Raw genomic sequence first — 26,744 nt, forward strand, 5'->3', positions numbered from 1 at the left:
TCATTAGACGACGAACAGGTAAAGTAAAAACCCTATTCCTATTCGCATCAATCACTTTCAGTTCAGCAATCAGCACTTGAGACTTATTAGTAGCAGTAATTTTCAACGATTAATGCACCTGGAAGGTGGCGTAGGATAGCAGGCACCAGCCCAGACCCAAGGAAGAAGGCGGGCGGTGCGTGGCGGCGGACGACACGACACGACAACTCCGGTCAACGTTCAGAGCCCACCTTTCGCTGCCCTTTCCCCTCTCTCTAACTAACCCCTCTTTCGCTTCCCCTATTTGTTGTTTTCTAATCGTTCAATTCGATCGAATTCCAGTCTTGCCCATCACCAACCAAACCCCATCCCATCAGCGTTCGATCGGCACGTGCTTCTCCTCTTTCTAACTTCGCCGGCCATGTTCGAGTCCTTGCAGGACCCGGAGAAGAAGCCGATTGAGGTGCGGGCCACCGAAGCCCTCGGCCAAGGCTTTGACCTCGCCAGCGATTTCCGGCTCAAGTTCGTCAAGAGATGCCCCCATGGCTGCAGGCTGGTGCACTTCGACGAGCAGCGCAAGCGGGACGTCGTGCTCCCCGGAGGCGCCACTGTACCAGGTGTGCCGGAATCGATTCGCGTCGATAAGGGGGATCACATTAGGTTCAAGTCCGATGTACTCCAATTCAATCAGGTATATGGGTATTTTAGTTTATTTTTCTCCGATGCACTCCAATTCACGCGCGATGTTTATGAATTAGCTGTCGGTTTTCACAAAATTGGAATTTTTGAAGAGGTAGATGTAGCTTTTTGTTCCTTTGATCTATTTGGGGCAGCATAATTTGGTACCTCTGAAATATCTGCTGGTAATTTATTTGGATCTAGCTGTGCTTTAAGTAGTCTAAAGTGTTCTTCTCAGTCTGTGTTGGTACTTTGAAATTTGAAGCTTGTAAACAATTGTTGTCGATGGAGTTAGGTGATTGAAGATGCAGAGCCTTATTGGTGAGATGGAACTATACCTTGTGCAGAAAAATTGAACCATTTTCAAGTATAATCTAAAATTTTCGGAGCATGAATTGAATGTGGCGATGTGAAATGTCGAATTTTGTGTAGAAGCCTGGGAGTGTGGAGTGTTACTGTGTAGTTTTTTTTGATTTTCGGAGCATGAATTGAATGTGGCGATGTGAAATGTCGAATTTTGCGTAGAAGCCTGAGAGTGTGGAGTGTTACTGTGTAGTTTTTTTTTGTTGGAGTTGGTTTCATTTACGTAGATGTTAACTAGTATGCCTCTTTGGTTGTTTTGGCCTTTTGTGTTCCTTGTCTTCTTCATGTTTGCTTGGCGCTAACTCAAGTGTTAAGTAAAAGCATGAGATATGGTGCAAGCATGCCGATGTTAAGGGTGCACTTTTGGTAGTTGATTTTTGGCATTAATAGCGATGCAGCATAATGCAACCAACATAATAAACTCATAAATACTTTGAATTGGGAGTTTATTTCTCAGTATTACCATGCTCTTGTAGAAACATAATCCAAGCTGCTGCTGTACCATTTTGCAGCGTAATGTGAAGCAGCCTGTTCATATGCGGATGCTTCACCATGTTGTGCTTGAGCCTAATGCGAAGCAGCATGAATTAAATGGTGGTTTGAATTGGGATCTTGAAATTTTAATACTCTGCTAAATTGGGAGCATATGATTTTCAAAACTTCTAATTTGATGTAATTATATCATATGATTAAATGACATCTTTTTGCGAAAATTTCTTTAGTGCTTGAATTATTCTGGTGGATTTTTATTCGTGTGTGTGTGTGTGCGTGCGTGCTTCACCTTCAAGATTGGACCATTGCCACGGCTGCATGGCGTTATGCTTTATCTTAAGATCATTGTGACTTTACTGGTGGTTAGAAACGGCAAAGGTCAATCACTAAACATGAGATACTAGTGGATTCTTTTGTGTTGAGTTATCTTAGCTTTTGAATGTTCGACAAGACTAATGTAGTCAGTTAAAGGGGAATGAGACATTAAAGGAATAAAACGAAATTAAAAACAGCATCATTTTAACACCCTACTGCCTTTGAAATCTGATAAAGAAGAATGAAAAACATCACTAGAATGTCGACTTCCTTATTTCATCTAGTATGTATAAGCTTTATGCATTATTTGTTGCTAAGAAAATGATATATGGCAGATGTCAGAGCTACTGAATCAGAAATCATCAATTCAGGGAAAAGTTCCTTCAGGCTATCTTAATGCCATTTTTGATCTTAGTGGAGCCTGGTTAAACGATGCTGCTGACGCGAAGTACTTAGCATTTGATGGCTATTTCATCTCTTTGTACTATTTACACCTAACTGCATCACCATTAGTACTGCATGACCATGTTAAAAGTTCAGTTCCACGCCATTGGGATCCGGCTGCACTGTCCAGGTAAATGCATATTTGACTTTCTTCTTTAATTGTGGCATTCTACAGTCAGAGTTCATTATCCAAAATTTAATTACTAATCATTTATAGAAAGCATGATTGTGACACTGGAAATTTAGGAACTCTGCAAATATATATATAAGGGAAGTGTTTGTAATTGATATTTTTATTTTTATTATTGTTTTATTTCACTTTCATTTCTTAAATAATGAACTAGATGATGGTTAAGTAATGAACTGCGTACATCCAGAACTTATAAATTTTGTAGATCTGTATATGCTCTCGGTTGTCAATTTCGCACTATTTGCTTTGAAGAAATAGTTGTATTGCGACTAGGGGGCTTGAAACTTACTGTATTAGCAATACGCTTCTAGAATAACTTACATCTCATAGGTTGCATGGTGGGAATCCTGAGAGTAACTAAAACATTGCCCCTGAATTGGAATTGATGACCTTTGGTAGAATGTCACCTTAACTTGAAAGAAACTTTATAACTCACGAGGACATAATGATGCCACCTTGTAGTTTATATTATATGTACGTGTGTGTATGTGTGTATGCATGTTGACCCTTATACCTAAAAAAGTTTATCATTCATAGGTAGTTGTATCCTTTTTTTATTTCTACTATACGTTGATTTCTCTAACAAACCCCTGCACTTACAATGAGATTTTAAGCAAATCTTGGCATATGAATAATTGAATACCTACCATGTCTAGATTTTGAAGTTTACAGGAAGGTCTATCATTATATATAAATCATATTTAAGCACGAAAAAGGTTTTTCAACTTATTTTTATTAGCTTTAAATCCATTGCAACATGTCATTTAATCAATGCAACTTTTGGTTAAAACTTGCCTTCTCAAAAGCATATCCTCAAGAAAAAATTGTGTTCGTCATCTGCTTGTTTATTTAAGCTTGCTATTCAAACAGATTTATCCAGACCTATGGAACACATATAATTGTGGGAATGGCAGTTGGAGGACAAGATTTGCTGTGTGTTAAACAGAGGCCATCTTCTCCAATTCCTCCAGCCGAACTGAAGGGATATTTGGAGGAACTTGGAGATTGCCTATTTTCTGATGCTAATAGTCCTATATTGGAGAGAATGGCAAAAGATAACAAAAAGAAGGTGAATATATAAAGTTCGAACAATATCTTGTGATGCTCTTTGTTATTTTAGAATGTTTAATTTGAGCTTTTAACACTATAACTAATAAAAATTGTTGATGGGTGCAGGTTCCAGAGGTATTTAATCGTATGCTACAGGCACATACAATGCAGTTTACCAGCATCACCGAAACATCAAGCAAGGATGTAAGTTTCCTTATCTTGTTTTGCAAAGTTTTCTAAATGTGAATATGATATTCACTTTATACATTTAATGTCCAGGGACTTACACTTATTTGGTCAAAAAGAGGAGGTGATGTGTTTGCACAAAGTCACTCCAGATGGCTCCAGACGATGGCGGCCAATCCAGAAGCTGTTCTCTTCAAATTTGTGCCAATAACATCTCTACTGAATGGAATTCCGGGAAGTGGCTATCTTAGTCATGCCATTAATTTGTACCTAAGATGTATGTCCCGTTCAAACACTCTAACCTGAATCTCATACCTCTGTCTATGAAATCTATGATTAAAGGTGTTATTATTATTTTTCCCCCCTTCAATTTTTGATAGATTTGACTAAAATGCTTTTCTACCCAGACAAACCCACTTTGGAGGACTTGCCGTATTTTTTGGAATTTCAAGTTCCAAGCCATTGGGCTCCTTTATTCTGTGAGCTGCCCCTAAGGCATCAAAGGAAGAAGACATCTTTCCCTTCTTTGCAGTTTAGCTTCCTAGGTCCGAAGATGTATGTTAGTTCATCTCAGGTACGCATTATATATCTTAAATGGGGTAATCTCTGCTCTTATATTCTTGAGTCATGAGAACACACAAAGAACTTTATCTTGCTCCTGATTTAAGTGTTACCTCTTATATGAACTAGTGATTTGATTGTAGAAATTTGATTTATGCTGGAAGCGAATTCTATGTTAGTTTTCTGTTTAAGATATGTAATTTGGTGTGAGAATATAGATACACACATACTCGCATAATATATACTCTTTTCATCCGGGATAATTAATTGCCCGTTAAACTTATGCACAATCCACTTATAGTAAAAAAATATTTTATTCACTCACAATTTTATTAACTCTACTTTAACAAATAATAATTAATTTGCCACTATTTTTTCTACTTACCCACTACTTTTTAATTGATTTTTTAATAAAATTTTCATAATACCTAACTTTACTTTTTAACTACTTTCACTTTTATATTAAAATAATACTACCTCCATCCCATAAGAAAGTACTATGGATTTTTTGTGTGTTAATTTTTAATATTAATTATTATATCAATACGTAATACAAATACAATGATATTTGTGGAGTAAATTATACAAATATACGGATATTTTTAATGTTAAATACAATAACGCAAAAGACAAATGATACTCTTTATATGGGACGGAGGTAGTATTTTTTTTTGGTCTCCGTATCCAATGAAAGTGGTGTAAACATTCTGGACAGAGGGAGTAGATATATATATACATGTGTATATGCTGTATGTGTATTATAAGATAATTATTAGTTTGCTTCAATAAATAACTACATATGAAATGTATGTTCAAGAAGACTTCCGAATGTGATTGGGAGTAGGGGTGATGATAAAAATTTAAATATTGTGTGTGTATATATATGTGAAGAGGCAAAACTACTTTGGAATGATAGTATATTTGTTGCTAGGCATATGCATGTGTTTGTGAACAGTTGAGTGCTACATTGTTTAGTTTTGGTTTGTCTTTGCGGCTGTGGTTGTTGTTAGAAAGTTCTTTCTTGTTTAATTGAGTTTGCCATTTTACCTCATTTATTGTATCGGAATTCCATTGTCAGAATGTCAAATTTGTGTAAACTTTTTTACATTTTCAACTGCATTCACGATTCAATTTGGCAAGATTATGCCTTGTTTTACGACTAGCCACCACGATTTACATTTCTCATCTGCAACCATTTCAGGTCACAAGCGATCAAAAACCCGTGATTGGTCTCCGTTTGTATTTGGAAGGGAAGAAGAGCAACCGGTTGGCAATTCACGTGCAGCATCTATCAAGTCTGCCGAGCATTATGTCCTTCACCTCCGGAAATCAAACCACACACAAACCACAGTGGCGAGGCTCCGATGACTACGAATCCTCCAACCAGTTCTTGGAAGCAGTGAGATGGAAGGGATATGCAAAAGTATGCGCATCTCTAGTCAAGCACGACCCGAGCTGGCTGCTGCAAGGAGAAAACTCCAACGGCGTTTTCGTTGTGACCGGCGCACAGCTCATTGTGAAGGGCAAATGGCCGAGAAAAGTCCTTCACCTCCGGCTGCTCTTCGCCCACATTCCGAACTGCACCATTCGAAAGACCGAATGGGCTGCCGCACCCGACTCCTCCCGCAAGTCGAGCTTCCTCACGAATCTGAGCACAACATTCTCGTTCACGCAACGAGCCGTGGCCGACGCATCAAAGCAACAGCAGCAGCTCCCGGCGACGTTGAACTCGGGTGTTTACCCGGACGGGCCGCCTGTCCCTGTTCGGTCGACAAAGCTGCTGAAATACGTGGATGCTAGTGAGGTTGCGCGCGGGCCGTATGACAGCCCGGGACACTGGCTGGTAACGGCGGCAAAGCTAGTGACGGAAGGGGGGAGGATTGGGCTGCATGTGAAGTTCGCGCTGTTGGATTATCTTCAGCAGCCGGAGTAGTGTTGTGATGTAATGTACATATATATAAATATATAGATACATGGTAGAATCTACAAGCTAAGGTGTGATTGACATTAGTGTGGTTTGTGCTTGTGTTTGATGTTTTGGGGTTTTTTTGGTTATCATTCTTTGTCTGCATTTTCACCTTGTATAGTTAAAAGAGTTTTCTTCCCATAACCCATCACATATATCTCTCTCTCTCTTTTTATATATATATGTATATATATATTAAATTGTATAAAATTATTTGTGGTTTTACGAAATCATACCAAATCTTCCAATATCGTAGTTACGTAAGCTTTAAGTCTACCACCGAAATCAGCAGTTTTAAAAGTATAGGGAATTTGTAGTCACGTAAACTTTAAGTCTGACCACCGAAATCAGCAGTACTCCTCGTAGTAGAAATTATCTCTAAAAGTATTAAGTCAAAGTTGAGAAAGATAAAATTAGTGAAATCAATATATATATATTGTCAAATAAATATTTTTTTATTTATTTACTGATCAGTTTAATTGTTAATATGGTGTTTGGGTGTTATTTTAAATTAAAATTAATATTATTTATTCAATAGGATTATTATTAAAAATACACTATTTTTCTATAAAATATTATGTCAAAATACTATTAAAATAAAACCTTGTATTTTGTATATCTCTTTACCAGTCCCAATCAAATACAAATACAAAATATCATATCAAATTACTATTAAAATATATTTAACAAATATACATCAACTTAATTAACTTTATAACAAATAACATATCACTCAAAATATTTATCTCTTTCTATGTACAAATATTTTTATCTATATTTAAAACTTTCATATTTTATAAAATTAATTTATATTAATCATAAATATATAGTATTATTTAAAACTTTATTATCTATAAATGATATTCATATTGCATACATTATTATATTTTATTAAGATATAAATTTTAAAATATTTAAATATATATTCTAAATTTCTTTTGATTATATATATTTTTAAAAATTATTAACAATATTTATTACATAAAAAAAATAATATTATAACTTATTATTATTAACTAATTAAATATTATTACCTTAAATATAGTATCTTTAATAAAAGATATTATTCAAAAAGTTGGATGAAATATTTATTTGTGCAAATTTAAAAAAAAATAAATTTACAGACTATCATCATTATCATTATATGTTATCATATTAATATTTAATGTATAATAATTTTAAGAGTGGATGTATTTAGACTTTGCTCAATTGGTTCAAACTACCGATTTCGATTTGTAAAAAGATTAAATGAAACCATTCGAATGAAGGTTTTAGTTATACTTTGACGGTTTTGATTATGATTTAACAGTTTAATTTACGATTTTTGAATTGACTGTTTCGATTTGAACTGTCGGTTTATATATGTGTTTATATATATATATATATTCATTTTTAATATCTTTTTCTTTAATTTAATTTTTAAAATTTAAATTTTATTCACAAAGAATTAATTTTAATTTTGATTTTATTTATTTATTATTTATGTAAAAATCATATAAATAATATTTATTAGATTTTTACAACATAAAATAATAAATTTGGTAAATAATTAAATTAAATTATAAAAAAGGGTGACTTTATTTAAATCGGTCTCAACTAATAAATATTTAAGTTCAATCCCTTCGGATTAATAGAAGACACTACACTCCTACTTTTGTATAATACTTACACTGCAGTCCCTACTATCCAATTTGCCCCTGAAATAAGGAGTCAGTGTAACCAATTTATATATACTCCGGTTGATTTTATTATAAATTTACGTTCTCTATATACATACTTTAAAATTATTTCGCTGTACAAATATTATTTCAATGTAATGTACTTGAGTTTTTTTTATTTATGTACTTCAATCGGTTACAAAAATAATACAATAAAAAAATTAAAAAAACAAAGAATACCAACAATCTCATGATCCCAATTACTTTGTTTCTTAAAAAATCATTTCCCTCCACTTTCACCCGTTTCCATTGAACGTCACCTCAATTATCATAGACACCGTTGCACTGGAACTTATTCGCATCAAAGATGAAAAGAGAAAATAAAACAAAAATACACTGCCTACTCGAAAATATCAAAAATATTTTCTCTCCAAAATAGAGTTCCAAGAAGTAAGTAAAGTTTTTTTTTTTTTTTTTGCTAAAACCAATATTTTAATTTTGTATATTTTTTTAAATTTGTGATATGCTCCGATCTCTTTGTCTTATGCCTCAGTCGGGTGATTTTTTAAGTATTAAGGTGTTGGACGATGTCCTCTGTCATGATGTTGGTTATAGATGTATCTATTTTACCAAGTAATGAAAATTTTTATTTGTTCTTTATATTATTTGCGAATGTCTCCCATTGTTTTTGGTGTGCCTTGATTGTTAATCTATATGCCTAAAATAAAAGATTACTTACCTTCATAGTTATGCCATAAAATTGTACTTCTTTTTGGTATACTCATGAAGACATGTTTTTGTTTTGAAATGATGACAAACTCAAAAAAGAATACAAATGGATTACCTCAAGAGTTTTTATACATTTCATTTATACAAAGATTGCTAAACTTAAAGTTGAGATGAACGATAAACAACTGAAAGATCTACAACTCACATTGTTTGAATATTTTCTAAATTTTCCGAAAATAAACTACCTTGGCATAAGTTGTGACCACAACCGATTTCTCATGTGGAATGACTTTTTTAAGTTCGAAGGTATTTGTTGATATCTCTTTCACTTTTTTTGTTGTTCATGTATCTATTTTGTTGATTTCAATTTTGTTTGTTTTACTATTGTGCGTTAATGCATCCAAATACTTTTAGTTACAACAAATGATATATAATGTCTGTCGTGTTATCCGCCTAGCAGACGAGCTACCGAATTCGATGATGTCAAAATATGTTGAACAAAATTTATTGTAAAGATTTTATTAGGAGACCTTGGAAGGGTTGTCTAGTATCATTTTTTCATATTTGTATGTTAAATTTTATGTATAAATTGGGAGCAATTGAGGTTTGAATAATATGATTTTCAAATTGGAGTAGTTAGTCATTGATGTTATATTTTGCAAAAAATATTAAGAATTATCATAATTTCTAATTTCACATATGACATGTGTGATTCTCTATAAGTATAATCGTTTGAATTAGAGGTATGCACACAAAAAAATAAAAAATATATCTTGGTGCACAAAATTTCATGGTTGAGTACAGAGAAGCTACTAAATTTGAACAATATACTCCTAATGAAGATATGTGTTCCTCATTTGACTAACTGACATACTTCTGACACAATTGCATGTACTCTTATTCAAGAATAGACTTTATAAATAATTATATACATATTTGACATATAGTAAAAAGATGTGTACTCACCATACTGTCCTGAAAGCACCGATGGACATATTCGATGTACACTTTAATGACATGCTTACTTATAGTAAGAATAGTTTTAATATGTCTCATGTATGATAATTACTTCTCATACCTTTTAATATATTTGTTCGTTATGATGTTTTTTCTAGCCCATAAAATGTTAACATAGACAAAGTCAATAAACAGTGTGGAGACCAAAACGTATCTCATTAATTATCCAATAACTTATCAATATGTCTTACCATAATCCATAACATCATATGTTATGTTAAACCTATCTACGTGACATTCTCATCCACCCTTGAATAAATAAACAAATGATCCCACTGATTGTTTCAGTAGCTGATGACTCCAAATATGAGCATATTCTTAGCTTGACGAAAATGTGTATTACTCGAATTTCTGTATAAAAACCATCATAATAACTCGTGAATGGCATACATTATTGATCTATATCGCTTGGCATGATCCAGATTTCGTTGTTGAGATTATTAACGATTTTTTGCCCTTTTTAAGCGGTAGTCCGATGCCAGAAAAGCTAAGGCATGCGCCATAAGCGATAGCCTCCTCCGCTCGCAAGCGCCCATAATATCTACTGAAAAAGACTAAGGCACGAGAGGCAAGCGGTAGCTTCCACCGCTCACAAGCGATAGCCCCTCCCGCTTGCAAGCGACAGCCCAGACACCCACCGTTGCAGAATGTCACCATATTTCGACTAAGTATTCCAACTGCAGCGGTTTAGCCATTTCATTTCCAGCCAGCACAAGCGAGCCTAGCTGCGCTGATGCCCTCTAGCTCTCCGGCAAATGAGGAAGATATGAGCCTTTACAATTCAATGCAAGCGAAGCGGGTACCCAGAGAGTTATGACCAACAACTACTTCAACAGAATAACTACCAACAACTGCCTAACTGCCCAGCGGTTGGAACCGCCAAACAACTGCTTGCAACCGTCCCAATTCACCTTCTATAAATAGAGCCAGATATCTCTATGTAGAAAAACTTCGATTTTGGAGTACATTTAGCAATTACTTACTGCAGTCAAGTCGTCTTCCTATCTCCAAGAGCTCCAACCCTGTAAGGGAGTTCTTCACATGAATGGCCAAGGGAGTAGGGATTCCTCTCCTCCCTTGGCCAAGTCTTTACCGTTTTCTTAGATTAGATTACTGTTTTCAATTACAGCTTTGTAGTTCTAGTCTTTCCAGCTTTAGTAGTAATTAATGAAATATCATTCAGTTCTTCATCCTCATTTCTTCCACACTTTATCCATACTTATATAAACTTTGAATTTGAAGAACTTCATTTCACTGGTTTAGAGCATGAGAAGAATTGATTAATCTGTGGCTTGTTTTGCGCCAAAAGTGGTCTCAAGGTAGTTCAATGTAGTTAAGTACGGGAGCCTTGTCGACATGCTTAACTACTGTTCTGAATTCAATTTTGATTAAAAAGAGGTAATAGAAGGGTAAAGCCACTAATGAGGCAAAAGTTAGGATAATTAATGGGGCATAGACGGTGGTCTATTAGGTCACATAGATTCCTAGTGACAGTAGGGTTTCTTTCTTATAATGTCTCGATTCTGGGTGTCATTGAAGTCTTGTTATAAATCCCTTAAGGTCAAATTCCAGTGTTATGAATTCTTTACATTCAATTTATATAATTACATCATCTCTTTCTAACCGTTTCCGTAATATACATATATTTTCATTAGCACGCTTACACCATTTGCTCATTACATCCAGGGGAATCTATCCATTTAGTAACACACAAGTCAGACACAACACATCTCTTTCACTCTCTGTCGCTTACCTATATACACATATATATATAACATAATATGCCACCTGCTCATGTCCCATTCACTCGGTAACCGCCGTTCATCCATGTCCCGTTCACTCGATTTCCGCCCCGCTCATGTCCCGATCACCTGGTTACCGCTGGCACTTCATAGTCCGCCCTCGCTTCGCTCGCTTCTGCTCATCCCATTTTACCGCTTTATTTACTGCTTTCAATAGACTAAAAGTTTTGATCCGCCACAAGCAGATCCTTTCCTGCAATTCTCATCACTTTTTCAAGATCTTCACCATTTGAAATTCATGACTTAAAATCCTTGTGTTCGACCTGGAAACTCACCAGTAAAAAGAGTATAAATAATTGTGATAACTACTCAGGGTCTACAACCACAAAATCTACTATATCTGATCGCTTTTCTATATACATCACTCACTGATTTTCGTATATAAATTCTTTGTGAACTTGTACCAATTTACAACATACAAATTTTAGTTATCAGTAGCATTTGTTGATAGACACCAATATTCAACGAAATTGCAATGATCTATTCAACTCATAGCTATCTAAACTAGCCACAATCATGGTTGGGTATCGAGAGACCCCTAAGTGGATGCAACATATCCCCAATGATGATATTTGTTCATTTATTTCACTAAGTTACATACTCCTAAATTGATTGAATGTACTTGTATTGATGAATAGACTTTATAAGTTATTTTATACATATTTGACGTATATTAAGAAGATATGTACTCACCAAATATTTTGAAAACATTGATGGCACATTTCATGTACATATTTGTAGTGTAATTTCGTTGTGAATTCATATACCATTGTTTTCTACTTTGGAAGAATTAATTTGGGCTGATATTTAACCCCACATAATAGTTGTGTACGCTCAATAATATACATGGGAATCTCATTGAATTTTCAAATCATTTAATAGTGGTCTCATATACAAATCTACGTTCAATGTACAATCTTTTATAAACAAAAGAAAATTCCAAACATCTCAACAAAATGTAATGATCTTGCTGAGTGCACCAAACTATTCAACGAAAATGTTATATTATTATTTATTATCCCCTAACAAGTCTCTTGGAATAGATAATTTGCCCGTCACTAGCGCTGGAATTGTGCAATGAAGTTTTGGGCAAGTGGCATGGCCTCCACAACATATGTTACATGCTGCTCAAAATCCTTCCATATAGGGACATAATCTGTTTCGTTGAAAATTGATGTCCATAATTTCTTTTTATGCATCGTATATCTCCACATTACCTATATGAAATTTAATTACTTTCTAGTACATATAATAATAAATGACATATTTTACACATACCTGAGTTCGGAAATTGCCCACTAAGTGCCGGAGATAATATACGTTATGGGCTCTGAAAAATACAACATAAATTTACTTTAGAAGTTTCGAGTGTCTATCTGAAATAATATATTATTTCCAATTATCGACCATCAATGTGAATCATATACCTTAAACTCTAGCAAAAAAATTATCAAGTTTATCATTTTCGGCAAACACCGCTGCATAGCTGCAAAATTTTAACATTACATAATATAAGTATATAAAATAAATACCAAGGTTCATAGATAATTAGTTATAGTATGTATCAACAAAACCAAGGTATTTTCAAACAAATACTTCATACGATATCAGAGAACATGGGTATAAGATTAATAACTATAGGTATACTACATTGGGTAAAGGTATTCGTAAAAATATCCATGGATACTAGCAGGAAATCATAGCTGCCATCACAAAGCTTTTTTCTATATATACTGTCCTAACGAAGGGTTCACTACAAGAAATTTTGTAACGATATTTTTTCATTTCTAAATCCACTTTTTCCGTTACTAATGATATTAACAACGGAATTAGAGATAAAATTATGTTAGTTACGTGAACTTTAGGAACGGAATTCCGTTACAAATATACTATTTTTTTTTGTAGTGGTTATAATGAAACTTATTTTGCAACTAGTACAACTATATTCTCAAACAAGATAACAATCACTGAAGCAATAGTAAAATACTTATCGAAATCGATTGCGAGCCCTAACAACATTATCCTAATCAACCGAATAAATTATCGCACAAAAAAAAAACATCGCACCTGAGGAATCGAACCTTAATCTTACCCGTCTCTCTATTGCGTGAAATAAACCTAAAATTTTTAGATTTAAATTCGAAACCCATCACAGATGCACTATTGATCGGATTCACCATCGATCACACTCTTCCGTGCGAACGAAATTGAACGATGTAGACAATCATTTTTTCTTTGCGAGAATAAAACATAACGCTGAACAAAATTTTCTTTATTCGTGAAAAAAAAAAACCTAACAAATAGAAAGAGAAAATTGAAATTGATAAAATGAATTTTTAGGTTGAGACGAGGGCAAAATTGGAAATGATAAAGTGATAAGGAGTTAATGGTAAGGATTTTAATAAAAGAGAGAGTGCAGAGAGCAACAAAATTACATGGGGACTGAATTGAAATATGAAAATGAAGATAGAAATTTTATTCAAATTGCCCGTTATAAGAATATCAATATATTACAATATTAGATAACTAGTTTAAACTAAATGCAATATTATTATATATTTTATATTATTAATAATTATTTACTTTTATTAATAATGTTAATATTTTTTTATAAAAATTAATAAGATATAATAATTTAAATTATAAATATATTACTTTTATTAACGAACATTATATTTTTGCCCTAATCAACCCACATCCCACACTTCCACCGCCCTTACTGTCCGCAGGCTGCAACAGGTTTTTGCTCTCCTCTTTCTTCTTCTTCCCCATTCTTATATTTCTTCCTACTTCTTTCATTCTCTCCCTTTCTTCTCTTCTATCAACCTACTCTGTTCCCTAGTGATTAAATGACTGTGCGGACCGGCGGTTTGAGGTTTGAGTCAGTTTCGATTTGAATCGCAACCGCCGGAAACCGGAGAACCAATCGGTCGAACCGGCAATTTGGAACCCAATGGGCAAGTCTACACACAGAAAAAAATGGCCATTTGGAATATAGATATATACATATATATGCATCATGTCTTCTCTTGTGTTATCATCTTGTGTAATCATAATCATTTTTACGTTTGCTAAAAACAAGAACTTAAAAAAGAAAGCCGATGGCATACTTCGTCCACGGGGACGGCAGAGGTGGATAAAGTACTACTTATTGATCTACGATATACTGTTGGTTGGGAAAAGTTTTTTTTCTTTTCACTATTTTTGGCCATTGCCTTCACTACAGCCACCAACATTATTGTAACTTCTTTTGATACTCACCATGATTTATTAAGAAAATTTTGAAATGCAAGTGAGAATTTGACAATGTTGGGAGGCCTAGGCGCGACCCTAATTCACGGTGTGGATGCAACTGATATGTCAAATCTTGATTGTCTTCGGAAAAAAATTTTCATCGAATCATCTTCAACTTTCCCTATGCTGGTTTCTTGGGCAAAGAAAGCAACCCCGATCTTATCAAGAAGCATAGGGAACATGTTAGAGAATTGTTGATGAATGCAGGAAAAAAGCTGTGGCCGAATGACGAAATCCATATCAGTCACAAAATCTCTCGTCCATTCAGCAAGTGGAAGTCTTGTGTAATCATCTTGCGTAATCATAATCATTTTTAAGTTTGCTGAGAACAAGAACTTCAAGAAGAAAGCCGATGGCAAACTTAGTCCACGGGGATGGCGGATGTGGATAGAGCACTACTTGTCGATCTATGATATAGTGTTGGTTGGGAATGAAATTTTTTCTTTTCACTGTCTTTTGCTATTGCCTTCACTACAACCACCAACATCATCGCAACTTCTTTGGATACTCACCATGATTTATTGAGGAAATATCGACATGCAAGTGAGAATTTGGTGATGTTGCGAGGCCTAGGCGCGACCCTGATTCACGGTGTGAATGCAAATGATATGTCAAATCTTAATTGTTTTCGGAAAAAAATTTCATTGAATCGTCTTCAATTTTCCCCATGCTGGTTTTTTGGGCAAGAAAAGTAGCTCCAATCTTATCAAGAAGCATAGAGAACATGTTAGAGGATTCTTAATGAATGCAAGAAAAATGTTGTGGCCGAATGGAAAAATCCATATCAGTTACAAAATTACTCTTCCATTCAGCAAGTGAAAGTCTTGTGTAATCATCTTGCGTAATCATAATCATTTTTAAGTTTGCTGAGAACAAAAACTTCAAAAAGAAAGTCGATGGAAAAATTCATCCACAGGGATGACGGAGGTGGATAAAGCACTATTTGCCAATTTAAGATATACTGTTGGTTGAGAATGAATTTTTTCCTTTTCATTGTCTTTGGCCATTGCCTTCAATATAGCCATCAACATCGTTGCAACTTCTTTGGATACTCATCATGATTTATTGAGAAAATAACAAAATGCAAGTAAGAATTTGGCGATGTTGGGAGGCCTAGGCGCGAAGTAAGAATTCACGGTGTGGATGCAACTGATATGTCAAATCTTGATTGTTTTCGGAAAAAAATTTCATCGAATCGTCTTCAATTTTTCCCATACTGATTTCTTGGGCAAAAAAAGAAGCTCCGATCTTATTGAGAAACATAGAGAACATGTTAGAGGATTTTTTTGATGAATGCAAAAAAAATATTGTGGCCGAATGGCAAAATCAATCCACATTAGTCACAAAATAATTTTTTCATTAAGCAAGTGAAAGTCTTGTGTAATCATCTTGCGTAATCATAATAATTTTTAAATTTGCTGAGAACAAGAAATTCAAAAAGAAAGCCGATGGCCAACTTCATCCACAGGGACGACGGAGGTGGATAAAACACTATTTGTCGATCTATGATATACTGTTGGTTGGAAAGGAAATTTTTCATTTTCACTGTCTTTGGCCATTGCCTTCACTACAGCCACTAACATCGTCGCAACTTCTTTGGATACTCACCATGTTTTATTGAGGGAAATAACAAAATGCAAGCGAGAATTTGGTGAGATGTTGGGAGGCCTAGGCGCGACTCTGATTCACGGTGTGGATGAAACTGATATGTCAAATCTTGATTATCTTCGGAACATTTTTTTTATCGAATCGTCTTTAATTTTTCCCATGCTGGTTTCTTGGACAAGGAAAGCAGCCCCGATCTTATCAAGAAGCATAGAGAACATGTTAGAGGATTCTTGATAAATGCAAGAAAAATGTTGTGGCCGAATGGCGAAATTCACAACAGTCACAAATTCACGATTCCATTTAGCAATTGGAAGTCTTGTATAATCATCTTGTCTAATCATAATCATTTTTAAGTTTGCTCTAAACAAGAACTTCAAGAAGAAAGCTGATGACAAACTTTGTCTACGGAGACGGCGGATGTGGATAAAGCACTAATTGTCGATCTATGATATACTGTTGGTTGGGAAGAAAATTTTTCCTTTTCACTGCCTTTGACCATTGCCTTCACTATAACCACCAATATCATCGCAACTTCTTTAGATACTCACCATGATTTATTGAGGAAATATCGTAATACAAGTGAGAATTTGGCGATGTTGCGAGGCATAGGCACGACCCTGATTCACGCTGTAAATGCAACTGATATGTCAAATTTTAATTGTCTTCGGAAACAAATTTCATTGATACGGCTTCAATTTTCCCCATGCTGGTTTCTTAGACAAGAAAAGTAGCTACGATCTTATCAAGAAGCATAGAGAATGACAAAATCCACATCAGTCACAAAATCATTTTTCCATTCAGCAAGTGGAAGTCTTGTGTAATCATCTTGCGTAATCATAATCATTCTTAAATTTTCTGAGAACAAGAAATTCAAAAAGAAAGCCGATTGCCAACTTCATCCTCAGGGACGACGGACGTGGATAAAGCACTATTTGTCGATCTATAATATACTGTTGGTTGGAAAGGAAATTTTTCATTTTCACTGTCTTTGGTCATTGCCTTCACTAAAGCCACCAACATTGTCGCAACTTCTTTGCATACTCACCATGATTTATTGAGAAAATAACAAAATGTAAGCGAGAATTCGGCGATGTTGGGAGGGCTAGGCGCGACTCTGATTCACGGTGTGAATGCAAATGATATGTCAAATCTTGATTGTGATCGGAAAATTTTTTTTATTGAATCGTCTTCAATTTCTCCATCCTGGTTTCTTGGGCAAGAAAAGAAGCTCCGATCTTATCAACAAGCATAGAGAACATGTTAGAGGATTCTTGATGAATGCAAGAAAAATGTTGTGGCCGAATGGCAAAATCCACATCAGTTAGAAAATCACTTTTCCATTAAGCAAATGAAAGTTTCGTGTAATCATCTTGTGTAGTCATAATCCACATCATATTCCCTGAGTTCGACCCGGACACTCACCGGTTAAAGAGATTTTTTATTTTTGACGAAGTTTTTGGAGTGACTACACGAACACACACGACAATATTTTCATTTTATACATATATCATTTTTTTTTGTATCTTAAAAGATATTTTTAAAAACTCTCCAAAAATTTCCGATCACTTAATTTCAAAGCTCGATATGAATAATATAAACAAAGATGAAGCATGGAGACCTATCGATTCGAGCTTAACGGTTATACAAATCAAAATAATTGAAGACATGTGATGAGATCATTGTTTACATCATAAGCATTGACATCATTGTTTACATCACATATGGTGATGTCATTGCTTACATCATAGGATTGACCTCATTGTTTACATCACTTTTTGTCTACCATTAATTACAATTTTAGAAATATGTTCTTTTGAGAATGTATTGCCATTATCGTGATATTGGTAATATGATTTTGGGGACATGTAACAATTATGTATATTAAAATACGTTCTCTATGGGAATGTGTTGCCAATTTAATGGTAGTAAGTGTTTTGTCCCCCTCCCTTTGGCCTATATATAGGCTCTTGTATTCATTTTCATCTCAACTTTGGTCATAATATATATATCTTCCTTTAAAAACTTTTGTTTTTCATTGTGTTTACTTTCAAAGTGTGAGTGAGTGATTCATTGCACATTGTTTTCAAATCGGGTCTTTGAAATTATTCATTGGTTCGTGACTTCTAAATTCTTGCAAAAGAATTAAGCCTATCGATTTATTCATTTTCTATAGTTAGGATTTTGGGTCCAAGATTAAATTATTGAGGTTCTTAATCAACTAGGTTGGGTACCAAATTTTTGCTATATCTTATATATTTTTTTCTCGAATTTCTTACATTGATTAAGGTTATTCTTTCAACCTGGAAAAAATATACGAAGACACACATGTTACGTCAACCAAGCAGCCCAAACCCGGATCCGATTTGACCCAATCCAATACTATGACCCGATTTGATTCTTAAATCAAATCTCATCCATTTGTTACAATCCCGAATTCACTTCCTCTATTTTTTGTTTACTCTGGTTCACCTGCGAGAAAGAATGTGGAATTTTGTTGATTTTTGCTATTCATACACTCTTGTCCTACATTTCTTCATCGATAAGGTAAGTTTTGCTCCTAATTTCATGGGTTTATCTGTTATCTCCATTCGGCTATAAATATATTGCCGGGTTTGTTGGTTTGGGGTGTGGAAGCCGAAAGGAAAGATCAATCGCTTGGTGCCGTCAATCCTTTGTGTTTTGCTTTGTGTTTTTTCTTTGTGCTAGCCGAAGTTTTGCCGGTTCTCCTCTCCCTCTTAAACTTTGTGTTCCTTTTGCCCTTTTGTGAGATTACTGATTCCTTGGTGATGAAACCTTCGATTTCTCCCATTTGTAGTGTTGTCTCATTGGAAGGCTTGGAGTTGGCACGAAGTAAGCTGTGATCTGAGCCTTCCTAATTATTCCAGATATTTCGTTTATATAATAGCATTGCTTTCTTATTTTTATTTGTTATTATTATTCTGAATATTGGTATTAACCTATTAACACTCTTAGTGAGATTATTTGGTTGCAGGAATAACCCGAGTCATCGATCCTAAATGAAACAAATTCCTAACAAAATATTATATTAATTAATCTCATAATTATATAGTCTATTTAAATAACTATATTGATTATAATACTATCATTCAAAGTAAACTTAGCAAATATTAATACCAATTTACGCTGCTCATACTACATTTAATCTTAAGTATACAATGTATATTAAGACAACACACACACACACACATATATATATATGCATATGCTAACAATCTATTCTCTGGTTAGCAAGTGTTATCAAACTATATATAGTTTCTGATCATTTCACCGGATCAATGAACAAGTATGAAGAATAAGAAATAGAAGAAAAATACGATGTCCACGATAAAGGATTCAATTCAAAGTTGAGAAGAAATATAGATCGACGATTGTTCGATACATCTTAGTACCTTACTCATTTATTCACCTATCGCTAGCTACAACAAGGGCAAAAATCAAAGTAACATTTTCTTCTATATATCTCTATATATGCAGGTACAACTTTTTATAGAGTTTGATCGAAAGAAAACCATTTACGAAACAATATGGTGAATACAAACATATATACATTCGGGTATGGGAGGCTTTTTCAAATTGAGTCGTTGTTGCAGAGGTTGTAGCCGGATATATGTGAGCTCGATGCGAAAGCTATGAATGCAAGGAATTACATGGCAATTGATACGCTGGCATCCACCCTCGTTGCAGCCGACAATGATTCGGACATCAGAAGATACACCGGTATCTATGACAGAACCAAGTAACAGTTTACCATAACTTGTGGGAATACATGAAGCACGAATCCAGAATTTAAATAATGTTGTATCGAATCAAATTAATGTTATGAAAACTAAAGCAGATGTTGAACAAAACACACAAATATTATTAATTATAATATAGGGTAAACTAATTTTTTAGTCTCGTATCTGACCCCATTATCATTTTAGGACTTTAAGTGGACTATGTCTAAAAATAGTCCCGTAAGTAAACAAATTTTGTTAAAAAGGTCCTCTGGCGCCAGATTTGCCACTCTGGCCCGCAAGCGCTGACGTGGCGTTGGCATGGTTGACATGTCATCATCACGTGACGCCACATGATTTTTTTTTTAAAAAAATTAAATATGTTTATATTGACTTTGGTCAATATTGGACCAAATTGTAAGATATAATTTTACAATTTGATCCAATTGGACCAAAGTGTAAAATTAATTCATGCCTTCAAGATAGACACAGAGACGAACACACCCATTTCATTTTCCAATCATTCTCGCTTGCCCTAGATCATTCCCGTCGCGATTCTTCTCTCAACAAAATCGACGCCCCTGCCGCCGCTCAAGGAGCTGCCGACGGATGACTTCTTCTCCCCCGCGTAAGTAACTCTATTTCTCTTCCTTCAATTTGTTTAGGGTTTAGTGAATCTTCAAAACTTTGTAACAAATCGGGAAAAAAATCAAACTTTCGGAAGTTTTCGAGAGGTTTAATAGTTCATTCCTTTAGAATCATTCACCCAATCGCCTGGTTTGAAAGTTTTAAAGTTGATTTTCGTGTTGGAATTTTATATTTGGGTTTCCAGTGGGTTTTTCTTAAACTTTCATATATAACAAATTTAGGTGAATTTAGTAATTTACTTTAGGTTGTTGAGTTGTTTGTTATGTCCAAATTGAGTAGCTTTCAAATTTTCTTTTGTTTTGTTCGAATTTAGCAAATTACCTTATGTATTTGGATATCGAAAATAAAAAATGGCTAGTATTTTCATTTTAATTACATATTTCTTGCAGATAGATGAAGATAAATATTTGGATTTTGTGTATGGCGGAAGTGTCATTATATGGTAATCATAGTGATTTTCTCGTTGTACTCAGAACATGACCTGAGTATCTTGTAAAAATTTTGAATTTCATTAATATTAGTGCTATATTATCTTAATTCCAAGTTTGTGAAATTGTGTACAATAATTTTCCCAGAATGTCAACTTCATCAACAACAACCGGCATCACTAAGTGTTTGTATGGACGTCGGAGTGTCGTTAGAACATCATGGACAAATGAAAATCCAGGACGCAGGTTTAATTCTTGCGGGAAGTATCGTGTAAGTATGAAAAAATTATTTAGTTTTGTTCAAGTTATGTAGTTCGAGTGTTATTTAGTTTCTTTGTATTGGATTCTCAACGAGGTGGAAAAGGTGGGTGTGGATACTTTTCCTGGGAAGATCCCCCAATGTGTGCACGTGCCAAGGCCATTATTCCTGGCGTGTTGAGAAAATTAAATGACAAAGATTCAGAAATCTTGAGGTTGAAGCAGCGTAACCAAATGTTATTTAGAATCATTGTTGGTAGTTGTTTTTTTATTACGGCGTTTTGCGGCTATGTTTTGAAGGTCTGGCTTCAAATATGATGAAAAAAATAGAAGTCTGTTGAGGCAACGTAATAGGCTTCTTGTATTTTATGTCTCGGATTGTATGTTGTTATCCTTTGTTTGTTCCATTTTATGTTGCATTACTCTAGTAGAATGTTTGTCTAACTAGCTTTGTAATACATTGTAATGCCATGAAAAGACTGTTTGTTTTGAATGATCATGGTTTCATAAGAAAGTTTTCTTATGATGATATTTTGTGATTTTGATTTTTAGAAAAATTTGAAGCTTGGATGAATATCAATTATTGTAATGTGACTTTTGTTTGAGAAGTTTTATATTGTGGATAGTATTGTTAGTATCTTATTAAGATTTGATTATGTGAGCTGAAAATTTTAAGCTAATTTTGGTATCTAAATTTGTATAGCTAATGCAGAGAAAACACACATTGCACAATTCAATAAAATTGGACGCCTCATATTTTTTAGAAGGTGTTGTTAAATGGGGCATGCAGATTCTGCCAAATAAAACATTAATTAAAGATATATTAACATAGAAAAAAGTTAGCCTAACAGTAATGTTTCATATACCAAATACCAACATCAAAACGAAAAATTAAGTTGTAGAACATCAAAAAGTTAGCCTAACATATCATATTAAAGATTCTTCCCACTTTCAAACAAAAAAAGGTGAGCATCAACACAAAACGCAGTACCCAAAACTGAAGCTGTAGCAGAACATAACTAAACCCAAAATTAAGTCATTGTTTAACCATGCATTCATGTGTCATCAACCACAACTTGCGCATAGTTAGAAATAAAATTATACGTTCTTCTTCGGTCATCCTCTCCTTCGTGGTTTGTCATCCCCAAGGAACTTTTCGTTCTTCTCAATCAGTCATCTCAATTCCATTGCCCGTACAGTTGCTGGCATTTCTGAAAGTGGTAATTGGATCTCCTTCTTTGATTTTTTACCACCAAAGTTTCCTTGTTCAAACATTGGAGGGCCATGTGAAGGCTTTATTGGAGCTACCTTCACTATTTCCTTTCCCTTTAGCGTACTCTGCTTGCATACGGTAATTAAACTTAGCTTAGGAATTATGAAATTGAAACGTGACAACGGACTTGTGTTACACAAACCTGTGGAATTGCTTATATGGGCTGGAAGTCATCTTGCAAAGTGGGTTGGCAGTCGTCTTGACATGTGCTTAATGCCTGAGTGATGTTTCTCTTCCGTTGTGGTCGTTTTGAATGACGTGGAATAGGAAATGGCAAATTATGAGGATCCTATTCAACACAGGGTACACAAAGTTAGATGAGTAACTCTTTTAGACATGGTAAATGAATCATTTGGAGAATGATTGTGAATTTTGTGTGAGTATTGAACAACTTACTTGTAACCGACTATTCTTCGTGGGGATTAATTGTGAATTTTGTGTGAGAATCTCCGAACCAACTGTCCGACTGTACTATATTGAAACAACTTGTTCTTGTGGCCCCTCACTGTTTGACTGCAACCAAAGCTAAAAAAAAACCAAAAAATAATTCACAATTAATCATTAGAGATGTGAACAACCTAAAATAAATGAAACTTACACTACGCCTCGGTTGGATGGAACTTGCAGATGTATTGCGTATTCCCTTTCATAGTGGCACTGCGGCCTAAACAAAAAAATTATTAGAAATTAATAGCTAGTAGTATTAAGAAAGCAGATCTGAAATAATGTGAACACCTCAACAGCCACAATTTCAACAATCCGTTTATCGACATTTTGGGGGCAATAATGTGCATTGTGGCCAACTTCTCGACAAGTCGCACATTTTATTGATTGTTGCTACCATTTCAGCCTCTGGGTGCTATCTTTTACCTTAACCTTTTTCTTGCCTTCTCCAGTTTCCCGTTTCCTCAGCTTCTTCGGTCTACCAACGCCTTTTTTTTCTATTGGTGGTGGCTTAGGTGGTACGAAGTTGGTTGGCTCCCAAAACTTTTCACTGCTAACAGCTTTGATGGAGAAGGTGTAAAATTGATTATATGTTTCAACATAGTATACTTGCTCAACATAATTTATCGCATCATCTCCTTGGTTGTTGATGGCTGAAATGGCATGCTGGCAAGGGATTCCAGTCAGCTGCCATCTTCTACACATGCAGCTCCGAGCAGACAAGTCCACACAGTGCTAACTACCGTCGAAATAGGAAATCTGATAATGTGTATCATCAGATTTCAATGGGATACAATCACCTACCTTAGCCCGATTTCTATAAAGTACTTTCATAATCCTTGGACATATGACTTTATCAGTCCACCGCCTCCGGGCATAATCCCTATTTTCTTGAAGCCTTTCCATCAAGTACTCCCGAATCGATTCCAACATGCTCAGAATATGCCCTGGCATCGCTAATACATCTGTTGAAACTCTCACACAGGTTATTCACAAGAAAGTCACACTTCGAAAGACACTTAAAATGTGACCTACTCCACTCGTTTGCCGGCTGATTTTCCAACCATTCACAACTTTTTTTATCAATCTGCTTAAGCTCCAACATTGCTGTCTTGAATTCTCCCACAGTTGCTACCCTTGTACCTTTCCACAATCCATTCTTTAGCGCTAATCCCTTAAATCCTGCTTTCATGAAGTTGTTATGTAATTGTTGTACACAACTTCTATGCTCCATACCCGGAAATAAACTCTCTAATGCATTTACAAGTCCCTTTTGCTTGTCGCATATAAAACACACCTCATGATGGTTTCCTATATCCAAATCCCTTTTCAAGATCGTCAAAAACCAAGTCCAGATCTTTACTGTTTCTCTAGCAACTACCATATATGCAATGGGGAATATACAGTTGTTGGGATCAATCCCAAGAGCTGTAAAAATGACTCATCCATATGACAACCATCCACACCAATTAAACGTCTACATCCGACCTTGAAATCCCTTTTCAACGCATCAAAAAAATGTACACCCTATCAAAGATAGAATCCTCCCCATCCCTTTCACAACCAAGTAAAACAGTTGAACCCGGATTTGCTCCCCTGAGCGCATTGGCATAATCCCATAAACGGGTATATTGATGGGTAGGAACGCCCTCTAGGTCCTGTAGCGCTTTCTTCTTGGCTCTGTAAGCCATATTCTTCGTCACATTGACCTTCAACTCGTTAACCACGTCAACACGAAATGCATTCATGTTGCGTTTCAGATCAGACTTGAAAAGCTTACAATATTTCTTACTAAACCATTTTGTCTTCATATTGGCAACGTTAAACTTCTCTTCACAATTGTGCTCACTGTGAAAAAGAATGACTTTAAATGCCCTTCGATCACTCATCACACGAGCATTAATTGTTCATTTTCAATTTTCATTCCTACAAACAGCATAACATCCTTCTTTGTCTATTTTTGAAAACCGAATAGGCCTTTTACTTACCACCGCATATAAGTTGAAGTATCTTTAAACTTTGTCCTATTGTTGAAATGCATTCCAATTTCAAATTTCGTACTAAGCAAGTCAACCTTACGGAAGGTGCTGAATTTGCTTGGGCCAGCCCGGTCCTCATCATACGCAATCAAATCTCTCATTTCTTCGTCACTGCCAACAACAACCACTTCATTGTGATCGCCATCGTTGTCACTCACATTCAGATCGCCTCAATCAGGAGAAACATCTAACTCACCATGCACAATTTCACTATTTTTCTCTTCTGAAACATCATCTCCAATATCCAAATCAGATAAACATATGTCCGCCTCATCATCAATGACTTTAGATGGCCCCTTTTGACCATCCACCGTCAAACTACACAACCGACCTCGTCACAACTACCCACATGACCCTCTCCCTCATCTATCAAGTCAACATACTCTGAAAATAAAATATCATCCTCCCCAACACTCTTGCTCTCCACCACATAGTCGCTATCTTCATTTGACAACATTTCATCATTGTCTTTTATCAAACATTCCCCAAGAAAAAACTCACATTTTGACCAAGCCCTAAACCCATTGTCTCCCTCACATATTCAACAATATTGACATCGTCTATTACAGCTTCAAAACGACCATCATTAAAAATGAAAAATGCATACTCGGACTGTCTTTCAAGTCCACAACTAGCAACACAAGAATGCAATGTTGCCACGGTAATGGCCTCTACGGTAAAATCTTGAAATGTTCTCATATACCCTCCAACATACTTATGAGAAGACGTTCGAAATATATTACCCCCATAGTAGATATTCACACCTAGTCCTAGCGGTTGAGGGACACCCACGTCGTCTCATCGAGCTGAAATACAAATAAATCCAAAATTAGAATACAAATTCGCTAACAACTTAAAATACCTAAGTTATTATGTTCGAACAAAACAATTTACTCAACAAAAATCAACTTTAAAACTTTTAAACCAGGCGATTGGGTGAATGATTCTAAAGGAATGAATTATTAAACCTCTCGAAAATTTCCGAAAGTTCGATTTTTTGCCCGATTTGTTAAAATTTTTTGAAGATTCTCTAAACCCTAAACAAATTGAAGGAAATGAAGTAGAGCTACTTATGCGGGGGAGAAGAAGTCATCCGCCGGCAGCTTCTTGGGCGGCTGCGGCATCAATTTCGTTGAGAGAAGAATCGCGATGGGAATGTTTTAGGGCAAACGAGAATGATTGGAAGAGGAAATGAGTGTATTCGTCTCTATGTCTATCTTGAAGGCATGCATTAATTTTACACTTTGGTCCAATTGGATCAAATTTTAAAATTATATTTTACAATTTGGTCCAATGTTGACCAAAGTCAATATAAACATATATAATTTTAAAAAATCTACGTGGCGATGACATGTCAGCCACGTCAGTACTAGTAGGCCAGCATGGCGAATCCGACGCCAAAGGATATTTTTAGCGAAATTTGTTTACTTACGAGACAATTTTCAAACAGATTCCACTTAAAATCTTAAAATGATAATGGAGTCAGATACGAGACCTAAAAAACGGTTTACCCTATAATAATATATATACATATATATACATTAACACAATATATATAATATATATACTTTATTTACTAATAAAA

General features: G+C 35.0%; 1 protein-coding gene and 2 long non-coding RNA genes across 5 annotated transcripts; 2 read left to right on the top strand and 1 right to left on the bottom strand.

Moving 5' to 3' along the window:
- Positions 1 to 6,313, top strand: LOC127253031 (MACPF domain-containing protein At4g24290-like). Of its 2 annotated transcripts, XM_051277442.1 has the most exons (8): positions 1 to 18; positions 126 to 670; positions 2,163 to 2,401; positions 3,332 to 3,530; positions 3,638 to 3,715; positions 3,791 to 3,974; positions 4,105 to 4,271; positions 5,460 to 6,313. In XM_051277442.1, the coding sequence occupies exons 2-8, from the start codon at positions 401 to 403 to the stop codon at positions 6,189 to 6,191; spliced, it is 1,869 nt and encodes a 622-aa protein (XP_051133399.1). In that variant the 5' UTR covers positions 1 to 18; positions 126 to 400; the 3' UTR covers positions 6,192 to 6,313. The 2 variants fall into 2 exon arrangements, with proteins under 2 accessions (XP_051133399.1, XP_051133398.1); XM_051277441.1 differs by lacking the exon at positions 1 to 18 and having other exon boundaries at positions 76 to 670.
- A 14,245-nt stretch (positions 6,314 to 20,558) lies between these two features.
- Positions 20,559 to 21,917, top strand: LOC127253035 (uncharacterized). Of its 2 annotated transcripts, XR_007839184.1 has the most exons (3): positions 20,562 to 20,697; positions 21,107 to 21,159; positions 21,293 to 21,917. It is a non-coding gene; the product is annotated as an uncharacterized LOC127253035 (long non-coding RNA). The 2 variants fall into 2 exon arrangements; XR_007839185.1 differs by lacking the exon at positions 21,107 to 21,159 and having other exon boundaries at positions 20,559 to 20,697.
- A 382-nt stretch (positions 21,918 to 22,299) lies between these two features.
- LOC127253036 (uncharacterized) lies at positions 22,300 to 26,340 on the bottom strand. The gene is made up of 6 exons (XR_007839186.1): positions 26,230 to 26,340; positions 23,412 to 25,965; positions 23,275 to 23,340; positions 23,073 to 23,201; positions 22,819 to 22,965; positions 22,300 to 22,741 (listed from the first exon to the last, which is right to left on the bottom strand). It is a non-coding gene; the product is annotated as an uncharacterized LOC127253036 (long non-coding RNA).
- Between the last annotated feature and the right edge of the window lie 404 nt (positions 26,341 to 26,744).

The sequence above is a fragment of the Andrographis paniculata genome, unplaced genomic scaffold (genome assembly GCF_009805555.1).
Source record: "Andrographis paniculata isolate CXL003 unplaced genomic scaffold, ASM980555v1 Contig49END, whole genome shotgun sequence".
Taxonomy (NCBI): Eukaryota; Viridiplantae; Streptophyta; class Magnoliopsida; order Lamiales; family Acanthaceae; genus Andrographis; species Andrographis paniculata.